At 32.3% G+C, this 12095-nt stretch overlaps 1 protein-coding gene across 1 annotated transcript; it reads right to left on the reverse strand.

The window, feature by feature from the left end:
* Nucleotides 1–208: 208 nt before the first annotated feature.
* On the reverse strand, nt 209–2312 carry LOC149545922 (non-specific lipid transfer protein GPI-anchored 5-like). Its single transcript, XM_089794516.1, has 3 exons — nt 1991–2312; nt 563–628; nt 209–459 (listed from the first exon to the last, which is right to left on the reverse strand). Exons 1-3 carry the CDS (start codon nt 2307–2309, stop codon nt 359–361), a joined length of 486 nt encoding a protein of 161 aa, XP_089650642.1. The 5' UTR covers nt 2310–2312; the 3' UTR covers nt 209–358.
* Between the last annotated feature and the right edge of the window lie 9783 nt (nt 2313–12095).

Here is a 12095-nt window from a genome sequence, read left to right on the forward strand (position 1 = left end):
CTAATCCAAATCAATTTATGACTAACTTTAAAAAATGATTTCATATTTCTTCATAATACTTGTATGTTACCTTCATATTTCTCAATAGTAATACCTTATCTTCATATTTCTTTATAATAATTGTACCCTTTGTCTTTTCTTTTAACCTTTGCTTTTGTCCTCCTCTGAAGGGTCTTAAAGAAAAAATCAAGATGGGAAATACGACATATAAAAAAAATGAAAGGGAAAGCTATGTTTAATAATGAAAGGGAAAGCTATGCTTAATAAATTCTCATTGCGATAAGAACAATTCCGTGATAATAACCCGACCATATACATCCGCAAATGAAAATGGATTAAACCATTGCCACGTTTTCCCTCAGCTGAGAGTCTTGACTAAAATCAGTGCGGCAATAGAAGCGATCCCTACCATTGACGGTACAAAAGTTGCGCCTGCATTAGTGTTGGCTCCGGCAGAAGCTGGAAAACAAAACAAAACCCCTCAAAAATGGTTTAAGTAACATGCTCAGTAATTATAACGCATTCTGGAAGTCGATACAGAGGAAAGTTGCAGATTTCTTACCCGGTGGAACGTAGCCGGGATTCGAAACAGGACTTGACGCTACCACAGATGGGGCAGGAGCTGTAGCTGGTGAAAACAATAGAAAAAATAAAGAAATTTAACAAATTTTCCATTTATTAGATCAACTCTGCGCAATCATTTTCTATATCTCTTCACAATATTTAATTTTTTTTTAACATTTTCATCTACTTGTTCGTATTAATCCACCATGATCTTTTTACTCTTACTATTCTTAACATTTTCATCTACTTGTTTCTATTACTCCATTATGTTATTTTTGTTTTATAGTTTTGTTATTTTTATTTCATTGTAGTCTAGATTAAAATTTGGCAATAGTTTTTATATGGGTACTTCTGTTATAAGGAACAATCAAAATTCTATAAAAATATTGCTGAATTTGAGAAACTATTTTCTATTTCTCATCATTGTTCAATTTTCAAACTTCTAAAAACACAATGGATTTTCATAGAATTTTCAGCATCAATTCTTCATGATCCAAATATTTTATGGTCTAAAACAACAACAAAAATATTGCTAAAGAAAATTGTTGGATTATTGTAGATCATAGAAAAATAAATTACAGCATCTCCCATGCCAGTTCTTATTTGTGAAGACTAATGTTGACTGGATAAGGACCATATTTTATAAAGATTAGGTAAGTTTTAATTGGATGTGACTACTAGCTCCCAGGGAATCAAATCAAAATCATATATAGTGACAATCACCCAACTTCATTAAATAGTGAGAAACTTATTTTCTCTTTTCCCTTTAACAAACTTCTGCCTTTCACTAATTCTCATTTTCTTTTTCCCTCCAACAAAAATCAAAATTGACATTTGACAGAAACTCTCAATACTATTTTAACTTTTTTCTAATTGGTTGTCTTGAAATGTAAAGATCTGTACTATTTTAAATATTTTATCATAAATAAGATATTATATTTAACTCCACATCTCCATTTCTCAAGTCATTCAAAATCTTTCGTTTTTTAATGATATTATCTATCTTACATTTGAACTTCATTTTACAACAACAATTCGTAAATCTAACCATCCCATAAAAAATAACCCTTATTTTTTTTCTTTCAGATGGATATTAAGAACCAATTTATCTTTTATGATTTATTAGATCTTGAAATAAATTATTTATCCTAAATTCTAAAATATTTTGACACACAGCATATTAATTACAATCACACGATCATAAATTTTCCGCATCCTCCCCAATTTAGATATCTTTTTTCATTTTCTCCCTTAACCCCTTGACTCTCTACATCTACCTCTCTGCTTTTCAAAACCTAATTCTGACGACAAATCAGAAAACCCAATCTCACCCACCTAAAAACACAAGACAATTTCCGGTATTCCGGGAACAAATTAATGAAACATCAATCCAGAAAGCCTAATCCCTTAAATTTCTTCGAATTACCTTTGTTGCAGCTACTGAGAGGTGGAGTGGTGACGTTGCAAGCCGCGGGAAGGCCTAAAGCCTTGGTCTGGTTGATCTGAAACCCACTATTGCCACTTAGGACAAGGCACAGACAGCTGGCATTGGTACTCACAGCCTTACCGAACGCCGTGCAACACGCTGGACTGGGCACCTTATCGCTGCCTCCAACGAAACTAAGACACGGAAGCAAGGTACTGATCTCCGTTGTACAGTCACTTGATTGCGCAGCCACGTCAGCAGCTCCAATCAGAAGAAACCCCACAACCACGAAACCCATTATTGCCCTTGCTTCCGCCATTAACGCTACTGCAATGAATAAATACTCACGAGAAGACCAAAAGGAAGGGCAAAAGCGAAGAACAAATAAAAGCCTTGGAAACAATAATGCAGAGTCTTTCGAGGAGATGGGATTTTAAAGGCCTCAAATTAAAACGATAATTTGTCTCTTTTAATTGGAAACAGCTGGAATAGCTGGAGTTTTTTACGTTATTCTACACCATATTTTCCACATCGTGTTCTTTAGGTCTATGAAATATAATCCAAAGTCGTCACAAAGTTTAAATTGCAAGTAAATTTTAAATTATGGAATAATAAAATTGTAAATCGCGACGAAGAAAAAATTGAAGGAAATCTAAACTACAGAATAGAAATTATTGGATCTAGCTTATATAATTATGGCATATGAGATATTTTATTGTTTTATAGTCGTCTTTATAGGGAAAAGTATCCCGAAGCTTATACGGCTTATATTATCTTATGGTTTATGCGGTATTTTATCGTTCAGCCGTCGTCGTATGAGGAAAAAAATCATTGCAGAACGTATTTGAGATGATGATATGGAAATGTCATCAAATACGGGAATATAAGGTTCGTAATGGGCGCTTCGTAGATATTAAAGTAATCCACGAATGACCAAATCACAAATGTATTCATTTGGACTTCTGTATTGAAGAGACCATAATATGTTTTACGGCCTTTCTCCTTAATTTATTGTAATATGTATTATGTAGTTTCGTATTGAACAGACCGTAATATGATTTATTGCCTTTTTGGTATTTTCCTTCTGCCTTGAACAGAAATATATCATGTCGTCTTGTATGAGGGATTGCTTATTTCTAAATTTAGACCAAATTACTTATATTTTAAAAAATTAAAAGAACTTTGACAACAAATAGAATGATTTCCAATTTGTATAATTAGGTTAAGAAACAAATCAAATTTATATTGTCTCTATAGAAACGAAATAAATCTTAAATTTCTTTCTTAAAATAATCTTTTATAATTTTTTTTTTTTGGTTTTTCTTACATCTATTGTTATTTCTTAATAATACATTGATTTGGTTGTGCTAATTAGTGGAATGTTTTTCTTATAAACTAGTTTATTTTTAATGTTTATATGTTATTTTATAAATAAAAGATCAATTAAATAGGTTTGAAGAGAAAGTAAACTTGACTAAGTCTAGTTAATTTTTATTAGCTAATGGTTTATAATCATCTCTTTCATTATGATTTTTTTTTATGATGGAACTTTTTCTTTTTTTTTCAAAGTTGAATCATCTCAATTTGACTTAAATTCATTGATTTTTTGGTGTCTTGATTATTAGAATGTACTTCTTTTAAGTTAGGGTGTTTCTAATAAGTTTATTATCTTGTATATTAAATCTAAATTAAATAGGTTTGTTTGATAACATAGTTAACTTAAATTTATTGGTTTATATTAATAAGTAGTGATATATAAGAGTTTTTCTCAAACTATGAACGATTTCTTAGTATGGATGGTTTCTTAGTATTTTTATTATTTGGGTGGTAATCCAAATTAAAACTTCATTCTTATTTGTATTGTATAGTTATAATAAGTGTTTAGTGGCTCACTTGAATCTTAAATAAGCTAGAGCCAAGAGCACACCAATAACTTGTAGTAACTTGTCATCCTCTCATGTAGGAGGTTTTCGGTTAGATTCTAATTAATCTTAACATATTTTAACAAATAATAATAATTAATCTAGACTTCCTTACATTACCAATCAAGAAATAATTCTAAAAAATATATAATTATATACTAATAATATATAGATCTTATGAAATATACCTAACTTAAAATTTATAAAGTCATATTCAAATATTATTTTAAATTTAGTGTACAAAAGATGGAAAAATATACCATTAGCTGTGAAAATTAAAGTAGTATAGCTTCCTCCACTTTTAAGAATACATTTTCTAACATTTTTGAACTGATAAATTGAATTGTATAAATATATCATGACAATCACTAATCTATCATTTCACAAATTCTTGATTTAATACATTGTTTAATATAAATACTAATACTTCTTAATTAATCATATTTATTTTTCTAACACTAATAAAAATTTCACAAATGAAGTTGAAAGGTGATTTCAAATATTTTGTGGAAGACCTCCATAATTAAATTTAATAAATAGATTATAAAATGAAATCCAACACTTAACTTCATAATTAAATTCTAATCATAATTCATTAATGAATAAAAATAATAATTAGTAATTACCTATTACAATTTGAATAAACTAATTGTCTTTGAGATTCATGACTCTACGATGAAACATATGCATAGTGAAATTCAGACCATTTTATTCCCCTAGAAAGCTAATAGATGCAATGTGGAAGCCAACATAAACCTAATTAACAATTTGTTGGCTGAATCCATCACTAAATCACAGTAAAGCCCACCAAGACATTTCGAAGATATGGTTCAATTGAGAATCTTCATTAAAGCTAGAGCCGGCATTGAAACGATCGCCAAAATTGAGGGTGAGAACATTGAGCCTGCACCTGAAGGAATAAAAACCACGCATAAAAGTCAAAATAATAACCTAAGTAATAATAACACATTATAGAAGTAGGTATGGATGATATTTGCGCAAATCTTACTTGGTGAAGGTGTCGGTGTATGGGGGAGAGTCGGTGAAGGCGGTGAAGGTGCCGGTGTATGGGTAAGAGTCGGTGAAGGCGGTGAAGGTGACGGTGAAGGTGGTGAAGGTGAAGGTGACGGTGAAGGTGTTGGTGAAGGTGAAGGTGACGGTGAAGGCGCTGGTGTATGGGGAAGAGTTGGTGAAGGCGGTGAAGGTGACGGTGAAGGTGTTGGTGAAGGTGAAGGTATTGGTGAAGGTGACGGTGAAGGTGCTGGTGTATGAGGGACAATCGGTGAAGGTGCTGGTGCAGCTACAACAAACAAAGAAACATTAAAAGTTTAGAATCATGATACATTAAAATAAGGTGTGTTGAGGGAATTCAAAATTAGGACAAAAAAATAAAAAGAGAAATAAATTATAGAATATAATTAGAAATATCATTGAACAAAAATAAAATTAGAGAGCCAAATAGAAAATATATATCAAATTAAAATGGTGAACCATAAAATTCTACTCTACAACAACTTATTGTTCTAGTGAGTTAAGTATGATATGTAATGAATTTGGACCTTCTTTCCTTAATTTAAATATCAACTTAGAAAAATTAAATCTTCTTAGTCTAATATGAAAGACTATTGAACATAACAAATCTATTCAAACAATTTAAAGTTGGTAGTGTACAAACAGAGCAATAACCATTAGGTATAGCACATATTATACACTCGATAAAGGAGAACGTGTTTGGTTAACTCTTATGTTTGCCCTCTATAACAAGATATTGACTGTTATTTATCTTTCTGATCATCGTATTATCTCTGTCTTGTGTCATATAATACTAATTGCCCTATTTTTATTTCTTGCGATTACAGCTAAATTAAAAATGATCTAAAATACCTATATATATATACACACACGAAAATCAGAATGAAAGAAGAAAGCTCAAATCAGTTATTGTATTGTTTTGTATATGTATTGACATACAAATTATTTTATTTCTAAGAATAAAAACCTCTTCAACCATAATGAAACGTGTATCTTAATACCTGCGCAGCTGCTGGGAGGTGGAGCTCTTACATTACACTCTTTGGGAAGAGCTAAAGCCTTGGTCAAATTGAGGTTAGGAACACCACTATTGCCATTTAGCACCAGGCAGAGACAGCTGGCGTCAGTTTTGACCACGGTGATCAAGGCTGCGCAACATTCTCCAGTCGGCTTTGGATCGTTGCCTGCCAGGTAGGGAATGCACGAAATCATGCCTTGCAGCAAGGTGCCACAGTCTGGTGACTGTGCAGCCACGTCAGCAGCACCCATCAAAGCTACTATGGCCACGAAAGCCATTACAGTCTTTGCTTTCTCCATGAATGCCATCGCAACGAATTGTGAAGGCTACAAGACCAAAAGAAAGAAAAACTCCGTAAACAAGGGGAAAAAAGGGAGTTGGAAACACGAATGCAGATTGCGTGGGAAGAAGGGATTTTAAAAGCCTCAGATGTAATAGGTCGAATTCCTAAACGGATTTGTCAACGAGATTTCAAATGAATCGCCTTCGATCGGGCGGGATTAACAATAAAATTAAATTGTAGATGATAATTATGTCCCTTCCAGGTTTTTCTTGTAGCCGGCCTCTTGTTTTAGGCTATATGATGTGGAAAAGTTAAATGAGGTGAACAATTTCATCAATCCTATCATTAGCCCGAGGCCTTGATAGTATACAACCTAACGTTGCCTCCAAAGTAAATTTGGAAGCTAGTTTGTTTTGTCACTAGTCCCTGCCGTCTAAGGCCCGGATTGATGTTTCTTTGGATGCTTTATTTCGCATTGGTTCATATGTTGGGCTCCCTGCAAATTAGAAAACATACCTTATATACTAAGGTTGTTAATTACTGTTTATTAAACTGAATTGTATGTTGCTAATTTCCATGTTTCTCATTGTCGAGTCTCATTTTTCTGGGGATCTTTCCCATTTTCTTGAGAAAATTTGGTGTAAAAATCGGGGCAAGTGGTGGCAAGATGTGAGGAGACCTGGTTAGAGTAATAAATCTGCCTTTCCAATTTAAAATTAAATATATATGATTTTCTCTACGTATTTAATGCACTCTAAGTCGATCTTTGATCATCTATATGTGCGGAGCCGTTTGAATCCAGAAGAGGACCATAGAGCTTCCCAGATACAAAATAGAACAGGTATGCAGCCATTCTTTTATAAATTGTCTATTTCTTGTATGCATTGTGGAGCTCTTCTGGAAGAAGAGAATGTTTTCCAGTATTGGGGTTTTGTTTTGAGTTTATTTCCAATTAATCTTCTATCCTCGCGTCTATCGTATTCCTGTAAAAAACCCAGGGCTTGAACTTGAAATTGGGGTTTCTTTTACATGATAAAGCATAGCATATTTTAACTTTGTAGAAACTGAAACTAAGAATTTTAACATATTTAAATTTAACTTTGTAGAAACTAAAACTAAGAATGTGAACATGTTTCAATTTGCTATTCATATTCATTGTGACTTGTGTTGACCGTGATGCCGTTTTGCGAAATATGGCAAAATGCGTAAATAAAAGGTGGCAAATATAAAGGCAATTATCATTGGCATATACATTGCATTTTGTGAAAATGTCACATTTTAAATAAAAGGGGCAGTTTTTAAATAGAATTGTTTTTGGTAGCACTATCTTAACATGGCAGAAAAAGATGGTAACGTGGCTCTTGCACAGTTCACACTGTCACTGGCACTACACGGTCATTTAAAGAAGGTCTGCATGGTTTAAGAAGTCTCGCCAAATGTCTATATTGTGTGGCAGACTTCAAATTGAATTTTAAAACTCTTAAGGTTGTGGGTTGTGTTCTTAAACAAACAGAACTTTGTTTTCATTCATTTCTTCTACAAGTTCGATGACTTTATCCCTGATCATTTTATGTGTTTGGAAATCTATTGAGGAGGCATAATCTATTCTGATCATTTGGTGTGTATGGAAATCTGTTAGAGAAGGCAATTTTTACTGACTATGTGAAAAGGTTCACAAAAAATCTTCTTGTGTTTGAATGTGCAAAAATAGGTCTTCATGTTTTATATTTACATACTCATTTGTCTTCTTTCCTATGCATGTTCGAGAGATGAACAATGGCTTCATGTGAAAAGAAGAAACAGGTATCTTCAAGCAAGAAATTTTTCAAGCATCTTCGGGTATGTTAAAGAAAGGAATACAAAGGTAGATATCTCTAATTCATTTACTTTTGTCTTTGAGAAAGTTTTGAGAAATTAAATCAGTCGGTCACAAGTCATTTCAGAGATTATCAAAGAAGTTTTTTATAAAAGGGGACTGGGTTGTAAAGGAAACTATTCAGTCCTGAAAGATGGTAAAAAATTGTCACTGTCAAACATTTTTTTGTTGGGGTTTCAAAAGAAGGAAAGTCTTATTTTATTCTTTGTAAGAAAAAAAAAATCTTGAAGGAGACAGCTTGTTGAATCAAAATGAAGGTTGTTATTCTTACCGTTGTCTGGTTCAGCCTTGATTCAAATTGCAATAATGGTAGGGCATTTTTAAAAATGTTTCAAGGACTTCTTCAAAATTGTTTCTAAAAGTGAAGAATTAAGTCAAATTGCTCTAATATTCTTCGAGAACAAGATTTGAAAGTTACTGAGAATTCTCTTGAAGGCTAAATTTTCTTTTGGTATTAAATCCAGAATTCTATATGTACAGTTTTGGTTAAAAAAAATGGAAGACGTGGTTGACAATTTTATAAAGGGAAGACAAATTCAAGTTATAACTAATTATGAATTGGTTTTTCAAACAATTTTTAAGAAGGTTTCTCAACAACCCTAACTAGTTCTGTTGGTTCCATGTAACTGAACAATTTCAAAATTCTTCTCTATAAATATAGAGATCATTTGTAAATTAAGGCAGTGAGTTGAAAAAGAAAAAGAAGACTGATATTTCAAAACAAGTTGTAAAGACTGAAAGTCTTATTATAAACTTGTATGCATGTGTAAATGTCATACATACACATTTATATGTGTGTATAAGGTTGTAATTAAAACACTGATAAAAGAGTTAAAATACCCTAAGCAGTAGAAGCTACTGATTGTAAAAGAGTTGGAATTCAATAAAGAATACAAGTTCATGGAGTGGTTTTTCTCCCTATGACGAAACCATGAGGATTTTCAAGGGTTTTCCACTTAGCACAAATTGGTGTCTCTTCATTTTGTGAGTTGGCATTATTCTGTTTATAATGAATGTTTATATTTCAGTATGATTTAATTACACTGCTGCTGTAAACTGTGAATTGAATTTACTGAAAATAGATTGTGGAATAATTTAATAGTGTTCTGATTGACACGCCCACCCACACCCCCCCCCCCCCCCCCCTCCCCCCACTTTCTCATAATCCTAATACTTCCAACAAGTGGTATCAAAGCATAGGATTCCTTTTGGAATTGTTCCAGGGATATTATGTGGAAGTCATGGCTCAATATAAAGGAGCTTCTCTTAATAGGGCTCCACTATTTGATGGAAATGATTATGTTTTCTGGAAAGTTATGATCGAAGCTTTCATACATTCCTTAGATGTAAGAATGAGGGATTTTGTAATAGCAAAATATATTGTCCCAACAATAGTTCCCACTGATGCTAATGAAAAACTAAAATTTCAATTAGATAAGAAGGCAAGATATGCCCTTCTTTGTGGTCTCTGTAGAGACATATTTTCCAAAGTCATTTATTGTAAATCAGCCAATGATATATGGGTTAAACTTGAAACTATATATCAAGGAGATGATAAAGTAAAAGAATCTAAATTGATTACTCTTAAAACATAGTTCGACAATCTGAAAATGAATGAAGATGAAACTATTACTACTTATTTTTTAAGAGTAGATGAAGTTGTAAATGCCAGAAAGGGTCTAGGAGAAGAAATAGAAGAACATGATGTAGTCTCAAAGGTCATTTGGCCAGTGTTACCTAAATTTGAAACAAAAATATCCACTTTAGAAGAAAAGAAAAGTTTTTCAAAAATGACCTTGCATCAACTTCAAGGCACATTAACTGTATATGAAATGAGGATTAGCCATCAAGCTAGTTCCTCATCAAAAGAATCAACTTTTAAAGCTAAAAAAACATGATGAGAGTGACTCAGATCTAATAGATGCTTTAGAAGCATTGCTAGTTAGGAGAATGAAAAATAAATATAAAGGCAAACCAAAATGCTTTAGCTGTGGTCAATTAGGACACTTTGTTGCAAAGTGCCCAAATGTCGAACTTGATGATTGTCATGAGAAAACTGAGAAGTTTTGTAAAAAGAAGCCTTGGAATCAGAATAAAAGATTCAAGGATTATAAGAAGAAAAGTCTTCTTTCTAAAGAAGATTCAAATGAAGATTCCAGTGATGCTGATGAAGAAGGGGAAAGACTATTCATGGCTGAAATAGTCCATACCCCTAAACATGAACCCAATGAATCTGAATCATTATCTGATTCAGATGCAAAAGTAGATCTAGAAGAAGAACTTCTAAAATTGGTGCAAGAACTTAACAGACTAAAGAAGTTGATTTCTAATCAAGAAATTGAAAATTAAAATATTCAAGAAGAGTTAAAGGAAGAAAATTTGATTATAGAAAATCAAAAAATCTTGCTTGAGGAAAAAGATAAAAAATTAAAAGTCTTGCAAAGTTCATCAGAAGAATCTATGAGTGAGAAAACAAAGTTCTTGTTCAGTGGTTATTGTTTTAATTGTAATATTTTTGGGCACAAGGCTATCTTTTGTGAAAATAGCATAAATCAAAGAAAAGGAAAAGTGGTTAGATGCTTTAAATGCTTTCATTATGGTCATTATGCAAATCAATGTAAACTGAATATGAGACCAAAACAAGTCTGGAAGCAAGTAAGGACAATAGAAAAGTCTTTAATTGTTGAAACAACTCTATTCGCTCAAAATCCTGCAATGTGGGTATTGGATAGCAGCTGTTCACACCATATGACTAGGTGTAAAAACAAATTTAAGACCCTAGAAAATTTTGATGGAGGGTTTGTTCGATTTGGTGATAACTCAGGAGCACACATTATGGGAAAAGGCTCAATAATTCTGAATAAAGATACATCAATTCATGATGTGTACTTTGTTGAAGGTTTAAAACATAACTTACTAATTTTAAGTTAGATCTGTGATAGTGGATATTCTATTTCTTTTGATGCAAAAGATTGTTATATAGAAAATAGAAAGAATAGAGTCATTGCCAGTGGGTTGAGAAAAAATGGTAATCTCTATAACCTAATAGATTCAACTATCCAAGAAAATTCATTAGTTAATACTTGTCTAACGAGTCAAGTAGAAGAAAATTGGCTATGGCACAAAAGACTGGGACATTCAAACTTTGATAATCTTGCTAGAAACAACAAAAATAAAAAGGTTAGAGGTCTACCACAGATTACTAAACCAGCAAATATTTGTGAAGAGTGTGTTAAAGGAAAACAAACAAGAGTTTCTTTTAAATCAAAAGAATACTTGTCAAATAGACCACTTGAATTAGTGTATACTGATATGTGTGTTCCAACTAAAACAACCTCACGAAATGGTGAAAAATATTTCATGCTATTTATAGATGATTATTCAAGAATGGTTTGGGTAACTTTTCTGAAACACAAATCAGAAGCTTTTGAACGGTTCAAATTTTTTAGAAAAATGGTAGAAAGATAAACCGATTTAAAACTAAAATGTTTGAGATCAGATAGGGGAGGAGAATTCACCTCTCAAGAATTCATTGAGTATTGCAAGAAGAATGGAATAAAAAGGCAATACTCTACTGCTAGGACAGCACAACAAAATGGTGTTGTTGAAAGAAAGAATAGAACAGTAAATGAAATGGCCAGAACCATGTTAAACAAAGCTAAACTACCTGATAAATTCTAGAAAGAAGCTGTTCATACAGCTGTTTACATTCTCAATAGAGCTCAAATTAGAGTTAGAACTGCCTACACTCCATATGAATTATGGAATGGAAAAACAGCTAATGTCAATAATTTTAAGATTTTTGGCTGCAAGTGTTTTATCGAAAAGAACGATGATTTTTTAGAAAACTTTAACTCAAGGTCTGATGAAGGGATCTTTCTTGGGTATTCCATGCATAGAAAAGCTTATAAATGCTATAATAAAAGGCTAAACAAAGTTGTAGAAGCTATAAATGTCATATTTGATGAAAATTT

Source organism: Cupressus sempervirens, chromosome 7 (assembly GCF_028749045.1).
Source record: "Cupressus sempervirens isolate cs-2001-9-10 chromosome 7, ASM2874904v1, whole genome shotgun sequence".
NCBI lineage: Eukaryota > Viridiplantae > Streptophyta > Pinopsida > Cupressales > Cupressaceae > Cupressus > Cupressus sempervirens.

Bases quoted from the DNA above. Each gene is read 5' to 3' on its own strand.
- LOC149545922 (XM_089794516.1), bottom strand. From the start codon at position 2,309: ATGGCGGAAGCAAGGGCAATAATGGGTTTCGTGGTTGTGGGGTTTCTT. The intron at 629-1,990 runs GTAATTCGAAGA...TGTTTTCACCAG, and splicing joins TCTCAGTAGCTGCAACAAAG to CTACAGCTCCTGCCCCATCT. The intron at 460-562 runs GTAAGAAATCTG...TTTGTTTTCCAG, and splicing joins TCCCGGCTACGTTCCACCGG to CTTCTGCCGGAGCCAACACT.